General features: G+C 46.5%; 1 protein-coding gene across 1 annotated transcript in view; it reads left to right on the plus strand.

Annotated features, from left to right (window-relative positions):
• Positions 1–11,822: 11,822 nt before the first annotated feature.
• The window catches only part of FRMPD2 (FERM and PDZ domain containing 2), a 113,884-nt gene continuing 105,029 nt past the window's right edge, over positions 11,823–20,677 (plus strand). Inside the window, exons 1-2 of the mRNA XM_027771518.1 lie at positions 11,823–11,957; positions 12,374–12,602. Coding sequence (XP_027627319.1) covers positions 11,823–11,957; positions 12,374–12,602 — 364 coding nt within the window. The remainder of the gene's footprint in view (positions 11,958–12,373; positions 12,603–20,677) is intronic.

A 20,677-nucleotide genomic window follows, 5' to 3' on the forward strand; every position in this document is an offset into this window, starting at 1 on the left:
CATTCCAGGAGGCCCGGAGGACTCGCAGAGGTCGCCGGGAGGCGGAGCCCGGGAGAGCCGCGGCGAGCGGCGTGTGAGGGGCGTGGCGGAGCGCCGGGGAGGGCGGGGCCTGCTCTGGCACGTGGCGGCGCGTGGCAGCATCTGGCAGGTGGCGGTTCGCTAGTCAGAGCCCAAGCCTCCGAGGCTCCTTGCCCCGGGGTTTGAAGGTCAGGTGCGCCTAGTCCAACCCCGCCCTTGAGCACGCACTGGGCGCTCCCGCACACACCTACAACGAAGAGCTCCTCACGTTGGCAGACAGTACGTCACGTTCTGAGAATCTCTGCTTGGGGCCCAGCAACTACAAGCAAATAAAAGTCCTCTCCCATCCCTGGAAAATGATTCGTCCTGTTTTTCCAAAATTAACCTCTTCCCAGATTCCTTGCACTACCAGATTTACCTGAGACCCCCCTGTGTAAATGTTAGTTGTAGAAGCCATAAAGTGTCGAGTCCTTAAATATCAAACAATGGCTGAAAAAGTATTTAAATTCCCTACATCCATGCAACAGAATGCATTTTAGCAATTTAAATGTCATGTGTTCAAAGAATTCTTAGCAACACGGAAAGATGTTCACAATAATATCATTAAGAGAGAGAAGCAAGGGACAGCCTCTACAGAGTGACACTACTTACGTACTGCATACTTTCTGAAAAAGAAAAGAAATGTACCCACTTATTGCAACACTAGAGTGTGGCGTGAGGGCGATTTGGTTCTCTTTCATACTTTGGGTATATCCTCATGGCGTCCAAAAGGGACAGTTATGTTCCTACTTAGAAAAAAAAAGCAAGTTGCGTCAGTAAATACATAAACGTCTGTTAAATACATGAGTGAATTCGGGTGTACTCTCCCCATTACACGTTCGGCTGGCCTGTGTTAGTGCTTGTGAAATGGAACGTAAGTGTGAGCATTCATTCTCGCTCTTTCCCCATTCCCTTCCTGCCTCCCAATCTTCATTTCCTTTGTTTATTTATCGGGTAAACATTGGTTGCAAGCCCGTTTGGAGCCAGGCAGTGTGCTCTCACTGGCAAGACAATGGAACTTACAGTCATAGTCACCGCGGTATGAAAATAATAACAGTAAACAAATGCAAAATTATCACCATAAGTCACATTGACAAGGTTACATAGTACTGTAAAACTAATTGATGTGATTAATAAAGCCAGGAAAGTGTTCCCCAAGGAACTGCCGCTGAGCTGAGAACAGGCTTGATTAGGCAGAAAGTATTTCAGACAGGTAACTTGGTGTGCGTAGGTTCTGCCCTGAGAGGAAGCGGGAGAAATGAGACAAACTGAGACTAGAACAGCCGGACCGCAAGAGTACGGAAGAAGCAGCTTTGAGATGAAGTCCACGGACTGAGAGACAGACGAAGCTCACGCAGCCAGAGCGGCCGATTCAAGTACGCTGGGAAGTTCTTGATGTGTTCATCAAAGAGATGGTGAAGTCAAAAGTCATCTGAGAAGACCCGTTATCGGAAGAAGGCCAGGTAGCTGTAGGGTAGTCTAGATGGCAGGAGGTGGGGGGGGGTGGGGGGGGGAGTCAATGATTGAAAGAAAAGCATCGAGAAAGATTCCTAAGTTTCTGGCTTGTGGTCAAGGATGAGTGTTGGTGTTGGCTTCTTCACGAACACAAGAATCTTGGAAGAGGACCAGGGAGGGATGGGAAGGTTACAAGAGCAAGCTGTCTAGTTGAAGAGATGCCAAGGTAGTCAGATACACACAGCTGGCGCTCAGCTAGGTAAGAGGTGAGTCATGACAGGGAGTGTTGACCCTAAGGCGTGGCTGTGGATGGGTTAGCCCGAGGCCTGAGGGGAGGAAGGAAGCGAGGGAGAAGAAAACAGGGCCTGGAGGTGGCCTTGAGGAACTCCAGCATTCAGTGACCATGAAGAGGGAGATGGGCCTGAGAAGGAGCTGCCAGGAAGGGAGAAGGAAAACCAGGAGGGAGGAAGGGGGGAAAAAGGTGTTACTGATAATATTAAATGTAAGACGTAAGATGAGGCTTAAAATCCTGGCATACTAGAACCAGAAGTAGATTAGAATGGGCCGCGGAAGGAATGAGAGATGAGAAACTGGAGCTGGTGAGATGGGAGAGTTGGGCAGTGAAGAAAGGCGCAAGCGTATTTTGCATCAGATGGGAAGACGGCTGAGAGGGAGGGGTTGAACGAACATGGAGAGAAGGGATAAATGTGCGTTTCCTGGGAGAGCACGGGTGTGACTGCACACGCAGGCAGACGAACTGACGGGTAGCTCCGACTCCCCACCCGATAGATGCAAACCTAGAGGTAACAAAAGACAATACAACCTTCAGGGCAGTTGTGAAGTGAGGGGAGTAGCCAGGAACAAAGCCCCCAAGATTGTGCCCACTACTATAACGCCCCTGTTTCATTCAACAGGGAGATCTCGTTTAGCATCAGCCTACCCTTGATATCTGCTTCCAACTATTTTTATCTACAATGAACACCCCACACATTTTTGTGTGCATGTAATTTCAGAAAGCATTTCGTGACTTCTGTTATAATCATCTCTGATATTCTAAAGATTCGGAATGCTTTTTATAATCCAAATATGGTGCTGAGACTCCTTCCTTCTCATAGAATTCATCCTCGTCAATCTATTGGGATTTTTTGTTAACCTGTTGGGAGCTGATTCAGAAAAAGAAGAAGAGCTAAGGGATTCAGGAGAGTAGGGACAGCTGGCCCTTGGGTCTCTCTGAGTCTGAGGTAGAAGAGAAGAGGAGGCAGCAGGCTTCTTAAACCCAGTCTCTGCTGGAGCCTGGAGAAGTGTTTAGGTAGATTTCACACCCTGTCTAGAATACCTCTTCCGTGCCATCTCCCCAGACTACACATGCACCAGCTGCACTGCACATGGCATTATGACGAAGGTGTCAGATTCATCTCACCAAGTTGTTCAGGGTGAAGAAACCAAAAGTGGAGACTTTATCCCATTCGTAGTTCCCTGACCTCATCTCAGGAGTGCAGAGTTGTTTGGGGCAGGGATGCAGTACTTACTAAGGCCTGCGTGAGGCTGTCCCCACAGACATGCTCTCTCCCCGTCCCCTGACCTCATCTAGTTGCTGTCTTCTGCTAGTTTTGCTTTCAAGCCTCCCAGTCTGGTTTCCCACCCACATCCCTGGTCAAGTCCACTCCATCCACAGGCGGAAGAGTTTCAGCACCTCGGTCAGACACCTCCTGACTCCAGGAGGCTCTTAGCAGCTCTTTCCAAGGTAGAGCCTCTGGCCCCCTAAGAAGCAGGACAGACCTTAGTTAAATTAACAAGGAATCCCAACAGATAGAGCAAAGATAGGTATTCAAACTACAAAGTGATCTCTCCAACTGCAAGAACTATGGCTTATTTCCTCAGGGGTGGGACAGAACCGTGGATTACTGAGCCCTCCAATGCTCCTGGGAAGATGCTCTTGCTCCTTGGAAACTTTTTGTTCACAACTCAAACAAAGGGAGACAGAAGTGGCTGATACTCCGATTTGACGTTGTAAGTGGTGTCCCATCTTTGCTTCTAGGTACACACCAGAGAGACATTTAAGATAGTCAAGCCTATTTATTGAGTGCATCTGCATGCTATTTTTAAAAGTTCATCATAATTATTACCCTAAGACAGTGGTTTTCAGGTCGTGGCCCCAGACCAGCAGCATCAACATGACCCAGTTACTTCTTAGAAATGTAAATTCTCACAGTCGCCCGAGACCTGCTGAATCAGAAGCCCAGGGATCTGCGTTTTCGCGATGCTGCCCAGTGTTCTGATGAACATTGACTTTCAGGCCTGTCCATTCAAGTCATCACATGACCGTTTCAAACCACCCACACGAAGGCCCCTCTTCTGGAGCCCCCTTCTGCAGTGGTTGAGGGTGGAGTCCAGACTTGTGCAGTTTTTGCAGGAACCAGGTGCTCCTGACGTGCAGCCAAGACTGAGAGCCAGTGCCCTAGGAAATCCATCATATGTCCTGTTCTTTAAACTGTCAGAGCAGGGGCCAGCAGGTGTTGTCGTGGTTTAGGCACTGGACTCCCACATGGTCAACCATGCTTCAAGTCCCAGACCTGGAGGCTTAAAACTGACGCCAGGTGCCTGTGTGTGCCTGCCCAAAATCCTAAGAAGAAAATGGAGGAGAAAGGGTTGCCGTGTAACTATCCCCCCAGGGGATGATTTCTCACTTTCTGTCTCTCTGGTGAGTGCATGCGCCCTATAGCAAAAATCTCGCTCAATAAATAAACAAATAAATAAATAAAATCTCAGTGCAAACTGACAGAATAGCCTACTCTTCACTAGCTTTCATGCTTTCGCTTTTCTCTTACCTTTGCTGTCATTGTTGTCAAATAGGTATCGCCTCTCCCTTGAGGGAACATTTGCCTTGTGCTGAAAGGAAAACAGCACCTCATCATAGGCCCCTGTCCCTTGGGTGACATTAGAGAGGACCCATCTCCACCCACATCTGCTCCCACCTTCCCCTGCTTAGACAGATCTATGTCAGACCGTCCTCTCTCCGTCCACACCTAGTGTCCTAATCTGCTTGAGCTGCCATGAACAGACAGCGTAGACTGGTGGCTTACACAAAAGAAATGATTTCCTCACAATTCTGAAGCTGGAAGACTGAGATTAGGTGGCTGCTAGCATGTGGGCGTCTGGCAAGGGCTCTCTTCCTGGTTTACAGATGGCCGCTTTCTCGTGCTCATAGGGCACAAGAGTGAGGGCCCTGCCCCGTGGCCCCACCTAACCCTAAGTAACTTCCAACGGCCCTGTCTCCTAATGCCATCATGCTGGAGGGGGGCTTTCACGTGTTAAGTCGGGGATGGGGGAGAGGCAGAATTCGGTGCCCAGGCAGTGAAGATATTCGATACTCATCTCCAAGGGAAACGATATAGGGAATTGAATGAGAAGAAAAGAATATATGGTTGAAGTTATTTATAATAAGTAAAATCCTTGGTGTTGCTTTAAATTAGCATCTATGTGGGAGAGAAAGCTTTTGGCCAGACCTCTCAGCATGGATACCTGGCGCCATTTATAATTCTTACCTAAAAATTTCTTTGAGCCCAGTGAATGTTTGTGATTTACAGCTTCTGTAATGCAGAACATTTGCCTAGGCCTTCTTGGAGGTGAAAAGAAGCAGGCCCCTGCTAGGGCCCCCTCGGGCGTCCTTGGGGAGGGCCACCCCGCTCCCGTCTCCATCTCCACCTCTGCCTGCAGACCTGCCTTTCCCCTCAGCCATAAAACCACAGCTTGTGCTGCACTGGCAGGTGTTCCAACAGTGACTCAGCGGTGGGGTGTCCCCTGTGAATTCCCAGCCTTAGCTGAAATTCCTGCTTGTCCTTGGCTGACTTTAGAAAGCTTTTTGTGGCATCTCTAGGTAACAAGAAGAAGATTCTGGTGTCACCAGAGATTTGAAAACTGTTGTCTGTGAGCGGCAGAATTTTGGGCCTCTCAAGCAGGCAAGTATCCCTGTCCCTGCCTTGTAGGGACCTCTAATGGGCAGGGTCATTTGCAGGTCCCACACTCCAGCGGCGAGCCCTGAGGCCCTTCAATACTCCTGAGAAGATGCTCTTGCTCCTGGAAAGCAGAGGTTAAAAGACAATTGGGTGAAGGAATTTTCAACTGCTCTTTAATCCTGTTCCTGAAGCAAATTTCCAATGACTAGAAATTCACTTCTGAGGCTAGGTTCATTGTCTGTCCTGCCTGCAGGATTCTGAGCCAGCCTGTGTCTTGGTGATTAATGTAGCTGAATACCACATGGTTCATGGCATGGTTCAAGTCCCTGACCAGGCAGCTTGAAAAACTTACCAGGCACATGTGCATGTATGTGCAAAATCCCCAAAACAGACAGAAATGGAAGAGAAGAGATTGCAGTGTGACCATCCTCAATAGAAGATGCTCCCTTTCTTTCTCTCTCTCTCTCTCCTCTGCAAGCACACACACACCCTCTAGCAAAATTGTAAAAAAAAAAAAAAAAAGCCGCCAAGATTCATTCTCAGAAAGGGCAGGCACAGGTTATCTGAGTTCAAGCCTCTCGGGGGACTGGGAGTAGGCAAAAGAGAATAGGGTTTTAGGACTTGGGAAAAGGCAGAGGGTAGTGCAATAGGTCTTCAAGGTAAGGCCCTTTCCCATGAGGGACAGATACACAGGAGGTAAGTGAGCATTCCTTTCCAGACCTCAGGCAGAGCATTCTCCAACGAATGCTTGGGGGTAAGCAATCCAGAGTAAGATACTGGAGAGATGCATTTCTGGGTGTGCTAAGCCATAAAGCCTGGAAAAAGTCTCAAACTCAGACCCCATCCCAACTCTCCTCTCCCCTCCCCTCCTGCAATATCTATTAGCTTAAAAAGCCCAAATGTGGTTGGCAACTGCGTGTCAGAGGCCAGAACTTCTCTGTGGCAGTAACAGCAAATGGAGATGTCATAATCTCTCTTCTCAGAGGCAGGGCTACAGCATGAGCTTCTCTCCAGCCTGAGTGCCAAGCAAGGTCTACCAAGGGGGGTTGCCATTGTGGAGATGAAGGCCACCCAGTGTCAAATCTCCTGCGAGGGCATACACCCATACACTTTGGAGGAGGATGCACTGACGTCAGGATCTAATGTTGCATTTGGTTCACTCTGACAGCAAGGTGGGGCATCGGAATGTAGGAGGCAGGATTTCCGCCAGTGTTTCAGAGGTCTGTAGCTCAAGAGGGAGACTAGACAGGACCAAAAAAATAAGCCAAAGGAATAAAGCAAATATTGAGAGCTGGTCCCTGGGGCATAGATTTTAACCAAAAGAAAGGAGGGGAACCAGCAGTTAGCGTAATGGCTATGTCGCTGGACTCCCACATAGTCGACCGCGGTTCGTGTCCCGGACCCGGTGGCTTAAAACTCACGCCGGGCGCGTGTGCGTGCGTGCCCAAGATCCCGAGAGGAGAACGGAGGAGAAGGGATTGCGGCGTGACCATCCCCCCTGGGGGGTGATTTCTCGCTTTCTGTCTCTATGTCTCTCTCTGTCTGTCTGGCGAGCGCACGCGCCCTACAGTGAAAATCTCTAAAAAAAAAAAAAAAAAAAAAAAAAAGAAAGGAGAAGCAAATAAACAAAAAAAAAAATTGAAGTGAAGTTCCTCTGAGGACACTAGCCAAGGCCACTTCTCCACCCAAACGGTCCTGTAGCGTAGAGTTCTGGGCGAGACATTGAGGAGTGCAGAAGCAAAGGGCGAGTTCGATTCTCCAGGGGTGCTCAGCTGACACTTGAAGTCACAGGTTCACAATGACACAACAGTGGACATTTCTGTAGAGTCCTTGTCAGCCCAGGTAGACAACTAGAGGGATGTATCTAGGAGCTAAGGTTCTCCTGGGCAACTTGCATGGAAAGATGGAGTTCAAGGCCATTGAAGGAGGCCTGGGACAAGCAGGGAAAGGACTCTGGGGCCCAGTGAGGCTGGTAGAGGTCAAATATTGGGTCATTGGGGAAAGCCGTGATCCATTTTTGCACAGAAAAACACTTCATGACTTTCCCAATGACCTAACGTACTGGGGCAAAATTTACACAGGGAGGAAGAGTTTTTGGTTCTTTAGAACTGAGAATGGTCATAAATGCAGATTAGAACATGCAAGAGGGGGGCCAGCAGGTGGCATGGTGGTTAAGGTGTTGGACTCCCACGTGGTCAACAATGGTTCAAGTCCTGGACCTGGTGGCTTGCTTTCTCACTTTCTCTTTGTTTCTCTTTCTGTCTTTCTCTGGTCAAATGAAAACATTAATAATAACAACAAATAAAATCAAATACATGGATAGAGAGAAATGGGGTGAGACTGTAGAGTTTAAGTTGTGACGCCCCTCAGTCTGTTCACAATGTGTACAGCTGGTCTGTAGCAGAAGCAGAGGTCACTCGTAGTGAGTAGTCAGGGAACTGTGAGCCTTTCGTGTTCAACTAGTATCCGAGCCCAGGGTGGGCCTGTTTCCAGCTGCTGCCCCGGCATGATTATTAATAGTGTGTACTGCTCAAAAGAAGTACCCGGGCTTGCGTGCCTGGATTATATGGCCACTTTTCTGATGTGGTGAACCCTCTGGCCAGAGCTGGCTTCATGGGCTTGATCTATGCAGCTACCTGGACCCTTGCTCTCAGAGAAGGCCTGCATTTAATGCTTTGCTGCGGCTGCCATCTTGAAATTCTTATGACTGCATCTTTGGATCTGTGATTTGTAAGTGAAGTTTGATGGTACTCCAGAGCCTACGCACAAGCGGAGGACATACACCATCAGTAGCACGTGCACCCCAGGCTTAGGCCACATGCGTGACCTGCAGCTGGCCTGGCTGCCTGGTGTGTGCACACATCAGGGACAGTCTGGAGATCCTGCAGGGCCTTGGAGGGACACTGGTGCCAGAACACAGCCCAGATTGCCATCGGCTACAGCAGCAGCAGAAGTAGAAGCAGCAACGATGAACACAATGGTCATAGCCCAGAGAGAAGGGGCCGTGCCGGAGACCCCGGTGGAAATGTCTTCCCATCATTCTCAGAGCCCATCCCTGGGGCATCTGCACAAATTTTAACTTCTAGGCCTGAACTCCAGGACAGAAACTGTCTGCATTCAGGTAGTAAACTTTGTTAGCTACAGAATTGTACATTTATTACAAAATAAAGCAGCACAGACATCGCAGTGAAGCATATCAAAGAGTTCTTAGAGCTCCTCAAAGACTTTGGAATATCTGGTTTTGAAATCTGTTGCAACATTGCAAAGTAAGTATCCACAAGCTTAGAAATAGGAATTAAGATGATCTATTGCTGCAGTCAATGGAATGGATACTATTTTTCTTTTCTTTTTTATTGCCAGAAGGGATATGCACTTGCCAGAGAGCGAGAGAGAAAGCACACTTCCTCCCAGTGGGATGCGGTCACCATGATGCAATCCCCTCTTCTCCATCTCTATTCTGTGGGGATTTCGGGCATGTACACACATGCACCTGGAGTGGCCCCCAAATTGTCAGGGTCAGGGTTAGAACCACAGTCAACCATGTGGTTGGAATACAGCTTCCCTTAACCACCAGGCTACAGGGCCAGTCGAAATAACACTATCTTCATATGAACCTATCTGTAAATAACTACCTTTAAATAAAGCAATTATTGGGAAGAAAGTTTAAAATGAAGTGTTTCTTGTGACTTGAGATACAGTGATATAGCAATCACACATAAAGAGATGTTTTGAATTTTATAGACTATGAAGTCATTTGTTGTTCAACTTTCACAAGTTATAGGAAATGCTAGAGGAAATGATAAAATGCCATTATTTCACGTGACATTTGAAAATCACACAACTTGGCCCAGCTGCAGTCACATGCACTGGCTGATACTACTGCTTGACAGGTTGAGGTGGCACAGGAAGCCCGGGTTCAATTCCCAAACTGGCCAAGAAAGTGCGTAACTATAATCCCAGCTAAAGGGGAGTTGAGGTAGGAGGATAGTAACACAGCGAGATCCTATCTAAAAACACCAAGTTACAACTTACATGTAGCTAAATTGTATGAAGAGCAAAATCTGTTTTAAAAAAATTCCTAGAGAATCATCCAATCTTGGGCCAGCTCACTGGCACGGTGGTCACACACTGCTCAAGGGAAGCTGGATCTCACGTGACGACTATGGGAGTGGCAGGAGTGCACAGGTCTGAAGGGCTGGGGGGCTGGGCAAAGGGAATCATAGCATGGCCCGACCCTGAGCAGGATGCTTCTCCCTCTCTCTATCTCTCCGTCACTGTCACAGGGGCGTGTATGTACTTTATTCTGAACGAAGTAAACAATTATAGAAAGGATCTTTAGTTCCAAATATACTAAAATTGGGAAGTAATATTTTCTAGACACACTGGACAGGTAAGGAGAATTGACCACCAGGATGTTGCAGACCTGTTGGGCCCACTCCCGGGAAGATGGAGGCGACGGCTGCCCCAGGGCCTGCCCCGCTTCCCGGTCTCCTTTGTCACTGTCTGTGCACTCTTGACTTTGTAACAAGGCTGTGAGGAGAAAGAGGTTACCTACCCAGGGGTGGGGAGGTGGGGCGGGTTGCTGAACCCATGAAAGTCCTCTGCCTGGAGCCACGATGATGAAAGTAAGTGGGGATTCCTAAACTTTCCTGCGACAGAAAGGAGAGAAGTAATGAGGAGGTAACCCAGGGATGTCCAAATATCCCCTGAATCCTGGAGCAAAACTGTGTATTTTGTTCTCGTCAGAATAATTGTGAAGAGATGAGAAATAAATTCGAGCAAGCCTTGGGTGTAATGCCTCCTCAGTCCTCTGCACTCCATTGTCCCCGGGTAGAACCCTGGAGGCTCGGTGCGGTGCGTCACCTTTAGTCCCGGTGGCCCATGGGGCACCTGTGCTCCTCCTCCAGCTGTGCCTGGCTTTTCCTCCCCCCGTGAGGCGAGTGGTATAAGCAGGTGCTCTGCCTCTTCCTGTCGTTCACTCACACACCACGGAGTGGGGAGGCCAGCTGGCTGTGACAAGGTGAACAACGGAGCCAACCAGAGGGTGGTAAACAGTCCGACTGCACATTTCTCCACCTCTGCTCGGGACCACAACACACACACACACACACACACACGCACACCTTGACTCTGTATGATTTATTCCCCTGCTTTAGTCCGTGAGGTGCAAATACCACCAAGAAATTATTTCTAAAGATGGCCATGAAGACTACTGTTTAACTTGTTTGGATTTTGGAAGCTCATCTCTTAATTTTTCTTCAACTATTTCTTACACTCTAAGTCCTAAAAGAGACAATTTTTATGGTTCAAAGGAGCCCACATTCTCTGGAAGATGGAAGATGAATTTTTGTCACAATGAAGTTATTGGAACTGAATAGAGTACAAGGGTGTTCACATACAAGAGTGCTTATTTTGGGGCCATCAGGTGGCGTGGTGGTTAAGGGTGCTGGACTCCCACATGGCCGACTGTGGTTCGAGTCCCGGATCTGGCAGCTTGCTTTCTCACTTTCTCACTTTCTCTCTTTCTCTCTCTCTCCCTGTCCCTCTCTGGTCAAAAATAAATAAATAAATAAATAAATAAATAAATAAATAAATAAATAAATAAATAAATAAATAAATAAATAAATAAATAAATAAATAAATAAATAAATAAATAAATAAATAAATAAATAAATAAATAAATAAAAATAAATAAATAATTCTCTTTTAAAAAATAATGCTCATTTTAAACATCTTCAACGTTTCTGCTGAGTTGGGAGGGAGTTGTATTCCAGGCCCCGGAAGGTGGAGAAGAGATAATGACATGGGCTTCCACGTGGCAATTCTCAGCAAGACCTGGTCTGTCTCTGTCCATTTGTGCTGTCACATTTGGGGAAGACGCTGACATCAGCCCCCTGCAGAGCAATCTCTCTGTGTCTTGGCTCCTAGTGTGCGTTAATTTAGACTGGACTGACCTCTTTCTCCCCCTTCTGGCACTGCGCAGAAGAACTAGCAAGTTCAGCAAGGAAAATTCCCAGTGACCCCCAGGGACCTCCATCCTTGGCTGGGGTTGGAGAGGACAGACAGCAGCTCGTACATAGGCCAACCTGCTTATGAGGTGACTCTGATCTGGGCCCCCCAATTCTGGAGGAGCTTCAGAAGATACTGAAGTTTTACCCAGGCCTTGTTATCCCCAACTTTTATTTTCTTCACTTTTCAAAAAATTATTTATTGGTCTTTCCACCACCTTTCTTTTCATAGTGCACATGGACGTCTTGGCTCATGCCCTCAAGAGCATCAATGATGCTGAAAAAAGAGGCCAAAACGCCAGGTTCTAATTAGGCCGCGCTCCAAAGTCATTGCTTTCTAACCGTGATGATGAAGCATGGTTATGTGGGTGAATTTGAAATCACGGATGACCACAGAGTTGGAAACATTGCTGTGACGCTCAGTGGCAAGTTAAACAAGTGTGGAGTGATCAGCCCCAGATTTGACGTGCAGCTCAAAGATGTAGAGAAATGGCGAAACACTCTGCTCCCATCCCGTCAGTTCCGTTTCATTGTACCGACAACCTCAGCTGGCATCAGGGACAATGAAGAAGCAAGATGGAAACATATGGGAGGGAAAGTCCTGGAATTCTTTCTCTAGGGACATAATACACACAAGCAAACAGTATGCCACAATGGACCCCACCGAAAAAAAAATATTTCTTCCATGAGAGAGAATGACAGAGAGAGGAAAGGACGGTGCACAGCTTAATTCCACCACACTGTCCCCATTCGGGTCATCTTCACTTAGTTCTTATTGAGGGAAAACCAACAGCAGTCAATGACAGTGACCTCCTCCTCCTTCTCCTCGCCCCTGTGAGATTCCAGAGAGACCCTTCCCGCCCCCTCTACTTGGACTACATTTGTCTCTTCCTGAAGACACAGCTGCCCTCCCAGGTGCAGGCCCTCATTCCCAGCACCGGGCCCTCCTATTTCAAGGAGCTTCGTGTTCCTCTGCTATTCCTCTGCCTCATCTCCCTGGGCATTTCCACATTTCCTGGGTTTCATAAACTTGGGGCACAGGTTTCCAGCCCAGATCATTCAATTATTCAAGGCAAATTCAATGTCCAAGACTGTGAAACTTGTGAACCCATGCAATATGAAAATGGTAGGGCTTGGGCCAGCCCTGTGGCCTGTGGTTAAGGAAGCCAGATCCCACATGGCTAACTCTGGCTTGAATTCTGGCCCTGTTGACTTGAAAAACATGTCAGACAGATTTGGACCCAAAAGTCCAGCATGAGGGACAAGTGGAGACGGGGTTGCAGCAGGAAAATACCCCATTGAAGGGAACTCTGTCTCTCTGGCAACTGCATGTGCTCTCCGGCAACTTATTTAAAAAATGGTGGGGCCTTTATTCAAAAAGCAAGAAAACATATCATAAAACAAACATATTTTCCTTTGAAATATCTTATTACTTATCAAATGTAATGGGATAATAATGATTCCCGAGGAACAATGTAAACCTACAAATTACCCCCCAAAATTCTCTTTTGGTGTCATAACTTTATATAATGCAAAACATAATAATGCTATATTAATATGGTGTTGTAATTTATCATGATTTTTTCTGGTTCACTTTTGTGCAAATTCATTTGTCAGGTCATCAAAATGTACAGCTTTAACAACTTTTTTAAAGACAACTTTTCTGTTGATATGACCGATCGCAGTGCCAGTTCTTGGTAAGTGCAAAATGTTGATGCTTTCTGACCATTGTATACTGAGGAGGATCTTTCTGCTGATGCAACTATTACCGTTTAGAATATTTCATGGGTTGTGGAAACATTGAGGGTTAATTTCTGATAAAATATTCCAAAATTAAGTGCTAGTACATCTTGATAGGATGATTCTTTTAAAAAATATTGTTTATTTACAATAAGGCATGTACACACCCATGTGGTAGTGACAGAGAGGCATTCTTCACAGGGTCCAGTCATGTCACAATCTCCTCTCCCCAGCCCTCAGCCTTCAGATCTTGGGCTTCCTCACACTCACCCAGCATGTTTCAGGTGGACCAGGCCAGGTCAACCATAGTACAGGCCAGGTGAACCATAGTCCCCAGGTGAACCATGGATCAGGCTAGGTGAACCATGGATCAGGCTAGGTGAACCATAGTCCCCAGGTGAACCATGGACCAGGCCAGGTGAACCATAGTCCCCAGGTGAACCATAGTCCCCAGGTGAACCATGGACCAGGCCAGGTGAACCATAGTCCCCAGGTGAACCATGGACCAGGCCAGGTAAATCACAGTCCCCAGGTGAACCATAGTCCCCAGGTGAACCATGGACCAGGCCAGGTGAATCACAGTCCCCAGGTGAACCATAGTCCCCAGGTGAACCATGGACCAGGCCAGGTGAACCATAGTCCCCAGGTGAACCATGGACCAGACTAGGTGAACCATGGACCAGGCCAGGTGAACCATAGTCCCCATGTGAACCATGGACCAGGCCGGGGCTTGGAACCATAGTCCCCAGGTGAGATTGGCTTCTCTTGAGCAGTGTGTTACCACTGTGCCACTGAGCTGGCCTAAGAACTAATAATTCTCAAGGAACAACTTTTTCTGAAAACGTTTTGCACTTCATACAGCTTAGTTTCATGAAAATTGAGTAACTCTCTATTTTTAGATAGAGTGTTGCTATGTTGCTAACCTCTTGCCTCAGCCTCCCACGTAGCTAGGAGTATAGTTATGCAAGTAACTCACTTTACGAGGCTAACATAACCTTATAACTTACGAGGCCAATAAAGAAAGAATTGTGTGTTAAATTCACATAAATATAAACATAAAACTTCTAGACAAAATATTGGCAAACTAAACTTGGGAATACATAAAAATGATAATTCATCATGATCAACCTTAATTTATCTCAGGAATTATGATTTAACATTAGAAAATCAAATAAAATAACCAACTACAGTAACTAAGAAAAAAATCATATGATCATCTTTATGGATTCTGCAAAAATTGCTAATTCTTAAACATGCAATCATGATTTAAAAAACACTTTCTGAATAGAAGAAAATTTCTGTGACCATTATAATGTATCTACTCAAAACAACAAACATCAGACTTACTGGCAAGGTGTTGAAAACTTTTCCTTTGGATTTAGAAATCAGATAAAGAAGCCCACCTCATTTCTAGTTCATTTTGTACGGACTATCCTAACCAATGCAATAAGGCAAGACAAGAAAGAAAAGGTATAAGAATTGGAAATGAATGACCAAAACTGTCATTGTTCAGAAATTATAACACAATTTAGGTAGATAATTCAAGAGACTTTAGAGATGAATTATTACGATTAATAAATAAGTTTAGCAAACTAATACAGTATAAAAATTTCTGTATGCTAGAAACATACAGAAAATAGAATAAAAAGATACTGAATGGGTTAAAATAACGTTAAAGGTATGAAGTACCCAGGTATAAATCTAACAAACAATGGAAAAACATTATAAAATTTGGTTGAAAAGTGTCAAAGACCTTAATACATAGGAAGATGTACCACGTTCATGAATTTGAAGACTCTGTGTCGAACACGTCAGTTCTCCCTAGATTTTTTTCTCCTCTATTTATCCTGTTGGGATTTGGGGCATGTGTGGACATGTGCACAGTGTTTCTCAAGGTGCCAAGGCCAGGACTCAAACTGCATGGTTGGCCACGTGGGATCTGGTTTCCTTAACCAGGGCTATGGACTGGCCCTCTCCCTAGATTTCTCTGAAGATTGAATGCTATGACTGTCAAATTTCCAAATAGGACTAGAATCCTACATACTTCCTTAGCCTTGGGTCCCATACTCCCACTTTCTCTTCAGTACTCTTTCCACACATGGAATCTTCAATGTCTTTAAAACAGTGCCTCTCTCACAACTGCATCCCTCTTTTATCATCTCCCACATCTATTACCTCTTTGCCATCACCAGGGGCGCCATGGCCACTTTCAGTCCCTGATTCTGTCAGATTGATTCTTGATGCTGCGAGGCTCTCAGAGTGAGAAAGCCAATGCTTTTTGGCTTAGAAGTGGTTGTCTTTAAGGCTAGCAGATAGAAAAGTCGAAGAAGTACACAGAAAATGTGGCAGAAATAAGATAAGGATGTGAGGGAGGGGTGGGAGAAGGGAAAAGAAGTACACAGGTGGGTTTGCTGCTGAAGTCCTTTCCCTCCTCCATCCCCCAGCAGTTGCATGCACTGATTTCCATGAAGGATGAGGAGCCAGCTAGGAGGAGAAAAGAAACAACTATGCAGTAGAGCAACTGGGCTTCTGGGCTGGGAAGCTGCGTGCGCTCCCTCGAAGTGTAACTCTGCTCTCAGCCCGTGGGAGGGCCAATGCCCTTTGAGTCTGCCTACATGACTTGCCTTAACCATTTAGGATGCAGAAGTAGAACTGTGTGGCTTCTGACTCTAGGCTTCCAGAGCCCTTGGAACTCCCTCTCCTGCCCTCTTGGAGAGTGAAGGACGAGAGAGCACAAGGTGATGAAGGCCCAGTGATAGCTGACAATCATCGGCAGCGTGAGGGAAGCCATTGCTGGCCATCAGGCCCTCCTTGAATAATCAGGTGATTCAACGTAGCCACAGCGTGACCCTAGAACCACTCAGCTGAGCTGACCCACAGCATCATGAGCAAATGAGATGGCTACTGTGTTAACCCCCTGCATCTGGGCTGGTTTGTTACCTGCCCATAGATAACTGAGGACTTCACTTAGGCCCATGGAGGCCAGGTGTCAGGGAGCCCTGAGTAGGGTGTGGCCGAGAAGAACTAGTCAGCAGGGTTCTGCAGCAGGACCAGGTGTTGACAGCATGCTGGTTTAGAGGACAGCCTGTAGCCAGCACTTCACGCCCACTCAGCGACTGAAAGCAACTGAAAGCAATCGTGTGGGGACTGAGAATCTACAGCTCGGTGAGGCTTTAGCAGGCCTGGCAGGTAGAGCAGGGCTGGATGGTTCCAGAAAGTTGTGAGAAATGTGGACTTTCAAGGATGCAGTCACGAGGGGGCTTGTGTCTGAATGGACGGACTATGTACTCATGTCACCAAATCCAGCCGCTGACGCCTGAGGATGTGGGTGCAGGAGACACTAACCTATTGGCCGCATGTCACATTAGCATATCCAGAGCCTCACATTGTCCTCATATCAGCTCTGAGAGATAGGTATCATTATGGCTCGGGTCCAAACAAGGAACTGGGTTTAGAGAGACGGGTTAACTTGCCCAAGATCGCCCAGCTCGTCAGTCTGGCGGAGTGTCACACTGAAACTCAGGTCTGGCTTTACTCACTACACAGCTGCCTCCTGGGAATCATACTGCTTTCCTCTGTACTTTCTAAGACGCGTCCTCTGGACCCGGCAGTGCTGTTCATCACATGGCCCTCAAGGTCACCCTGACAGGACTGAGGAGGTTGGGTGTAGTTCCAGTGGTGGCCACCAGGTGTCATGGTCACTGGTCAGATGCAGGGGGTAGGTCTGCACTGGAGGACCAGGACAGGCCTGTCATTATTCTTAGAAGGCCTTTCTTCTCTGCAGCTTGATAAAGGCAAAGAAGAACACCCCAGACAATGCACACCTCTCCTGCTCTCGTGGCCTCCTCCCTGTGTTTGCATGAGCCCTCAGTCCAGGAGAAGAAATCATATAGCTAGAGAGGTTAGGACCTACCTGGCTAACCAATTTCTGGACTTCTAAAAGATATGCTTTATTTGAGAAAATTTTCTTTTACAGATAGTGGACCACAGAGGTAAACTCAGAGGGGTGATGTAGATACCGAGGGGTGGTGCTTCAGACCACCCCAACCCTGAGCTGTTCCAACACAGGGCTTGTTTGTCCTTCTCCTGAAGCTCTGCCACAGGTTGGATGTCGGTGTTTGCATAAGTGACAATACAGATGATGACGAAAACAATAATGATGACCATTAACTTACATTGAGCACATCAAACATGCAGTGGACTGCCAGGTACTTGTTTATGTAATTCTTACCATCATTTCATTTTAACCGATGGGTTAACAACTCACCCAGCTGCCTACAGCCTCTTCCGTGCACAAATGGCAAGATCTATTCCTTTTTGACGGCTGACTAGTATCCCGTTGTGTAAATATATGTGTTTTCTTAAAAAAAAGATCCGTGTTTTCCTTAACCAGTCATCTGTTGATGGACACTCAGGCTGAGTCCACATGTTGGCTATTGTACGTAATGCTGCCTTGGGCGTGCAGAGATCTTCATTATACTGACTTCCTTTCCTGTGGGTGTATACCTGGAAGTGGGACTGCTGAATCGATATCGTAGTATTTAAGTTATGTTGCCATCAAGGAGAGGAGGAAGCATCACTCAGGGACTTTACCTCCTCTTCTGAAAATGGGGTTAGTATGATTTCAATTGTTTATGGGATAGTTGTATCATGTTATGTGGAATTATGCCTTTGTTCCTGTCATTATTTGAAGATTAAGTATGGTTTAAAAATACACATGTAGAGGGGGCCTGGCAGGTGGCATGGTGTGTGAGGGCGCTGGGCTCCCATATGGTCAACCGTGGTTTGAGTCCCAGACTTGGCGGCTTCCTTTCTCACTGCCCCCCCCCTTCACTTACTCTGTTCCTCTCTGATCACATTAAAATAAGTAAAGTGATAAAGTTTAAAGATTCTTCAAAAAACATACATGTGTAGACGTCATGTTGATAAGAGGTAGGTTTGTGATGGCTAATTGCATGTGGGGTGCCAGATAGTTAACTAGAGTTCTGGCATCTCTGTGAGGTGTTTCCCAGTGAGATTAGAATTCGAATTGGCAGACTGAGTAAAGTAGATTGCTCTTTCTAACGTGAGTGGCGGCATCCAATCTTTGAGGGCCTGAATAGAACAGAAAAGCAGAGGGAGGGAGAACCTGCTCCCTCTCTGGCTGACTGTTGATCTGGAACCTTGGTCTTCTGCCTTTGGACTGAGGCTGCCGCCACTGGCTCTCCTGGTCCTCCTGGTCCTCAGGCTTCTGGACTCAGGCTGGACATCTGTCACCTGACCTCCCGGGTCTCCAGCTTGCAGATGGCAGATCATGGGGCTTCTCAGCCTCTGTAACCACGTGAGCAAATTCCTTATAAACATATACACCCAACTGGTCTTTTCTGGAGAGCCCTGAGTAATACAAGACAGACCTGTCAGTTGGTTTTAGTATCAAAGACCACTTGATTGTAAACCCTACTTTCAAGAATTCCATGCAAAGAAGAATAAGCATAGTCCTTGAAAGTGAAGCAATTGAATTTTCAAAAATACGCCAATCCAAACATTTCCATACTGAATTGGATTTTTTTCTCTTGTTTTAATTTGACTTAATGCAATACTAGCAGAGCTAACGATAGAGGGCAGCCCTGATGACGGCCAATGTCTCTAACAGAGGAGGTGAAAGTGATGGTGACTTCATGCAGTTGAACGTTCACCTAGGGGAGGCGACTGAGGTGGTGCTCATTGGCCTACTATGAACCAAAAAACTGGAGCTCCCTTTCTTCTTTGGAGCCTCGATGTCTTCAATAGTGCATGGCTAGGCTGAGGAAATTACCAGGCAAGAGCCACCTGGGCACTTGCTGAGAATGCAGAGGTATGACCCTGACCCAGAAAAACAGGTGCAGCAGGCTCAAGTGCCGCCGAGAATGCTCATGTCATCAAGCCATAGGCTGAATCTGATGTGTGGATGAATTTGGGAAAATAGTAGGAGACGTGAATACCATCTTTTTTTTTTTTTTTTTCCAGGGATTTTTTTGCTATAGGGCCTGTGCACTCACCAGAAAGACAGAAAGCGAGAAATCATGCCTTGCTGGCTACTGAAGAATTTTAAACAAGAGAACTTTAAGCAGGAAAAACATTCATTTTATAAAACATCACACAATGTTTTTAGTTTTTTATTTACTTTTTTTTGAGAGATTTTGGCCTTTGGGTTCATATGTTCACTAGAGAGAAGAAGAGAATAGAGAGACAGAGACAGTAGGAGGGAAAGTGAGAAATCAGCCCCCAGAAAAGATGGCCATGCCACAATCCCTTCTCCTCTATTCTCCTAGGATCTTGGGCATTCACCTGATGTCAAGCCACAGGATCCAGGACTTGAACTTCAGTCAGACATGTGGGAGTTCAGTGACATAACTCCTACACCATCTGCTGGTCCCTGTTTTTAGTTTCTAAAAAAAAGCATTATAATATTGTGGGGGGGGAGATGGACAACAATTTTCCTGACTAAATAATGACTCAAAACTTGTTCCCCAAAGCAACCATTGTGAAGTTTCTTGTCATCCTTTCCAGATATACACATGGGGGGGGGTGTCTTTGAAATGTTCATAGAAAATGCACATTATTAAAAAATATGCATGGATGGGGACAGCAGGTGGCATGGTAGTTAAGGTGTTGGACTCCCACATGGCCAACTGCAGTTCGAATCCTGGACCTGGCAAGTACGTGTGCGTGCATGCCCAAAATCCTATGTACGAGGAGAAGGAATTGCAACATGGCCATTCTCCCTGAGGGGCATGATTCCTCACTTTCTCTCTCACTATCTCTCTCTCTGTCTTTTTCTGGTGAGTGCATATACTCTTTGACCAAAACCAAAAGGAAAAAAAAAAGAAAGCAAAAATATGCATAGATTTCAGATCTTTTTTTGTACCAAAATTAAGTCATATTTCAGTACTATTTTTCCAAGAGTGTTTTGAAGTATCTTCAAATACCTGTTTTTTTTTTTGTTTTTGAAATAAGAAAAAAAAAAACTATATTGAGCTATTCCACACCACCTTTTTTTCTTCATTTATGATAGAGCACATGCACAAGAGAAAGGGAGAGCGGGGGGTGGGGCACGGTCCACGGGTCCGGACTTGCTGTGCTCTCCTTCCTCCAGGGCCTGCTGGGTCCTGGGCACTCACACATGTGTCCAGCGTGTTTCAAGCTGACAGAGCTGGGGATCTGAGCCACAGTTGCCATGTGAGACCTGGTTATTCCCGAGCAATGTGCCACAGAGCCGGCTTCCTGCTGTTCTTGAAGCGTTCCCTTGGCCGTTGTTGGATGCCGGCACCCACAGGCCCACCTCTGTTCCCTGCATAGCTGTGTGGGGGTTTCCACTGGGAATGAACCATGGCTTACATATGTCACCACTGTTGCTTCGGCCTTCGGTCAGTTCAGTTTTTAGTTATTACAAAATATACTGCAGGGAGCATTCTTTTTCAGACCGGGTGAGCTTTGCAGGAA

The sequence above is a fragment of the Tupaia chinensis genome, unplaced genomic scaffold, assembly GCF_000334495.1.
Source record: "Tupaia chinensis unplaced genomic scaffold, TupChi_1.0 Scaffold000221_1, whole genome shotgun sequence".
Lineage (NCBI taxonomy): Eukaryota > Metazoa > Chordata > Mammalia > Scandentia > Tupaiidae > Tupaia > Tupaia belangeri.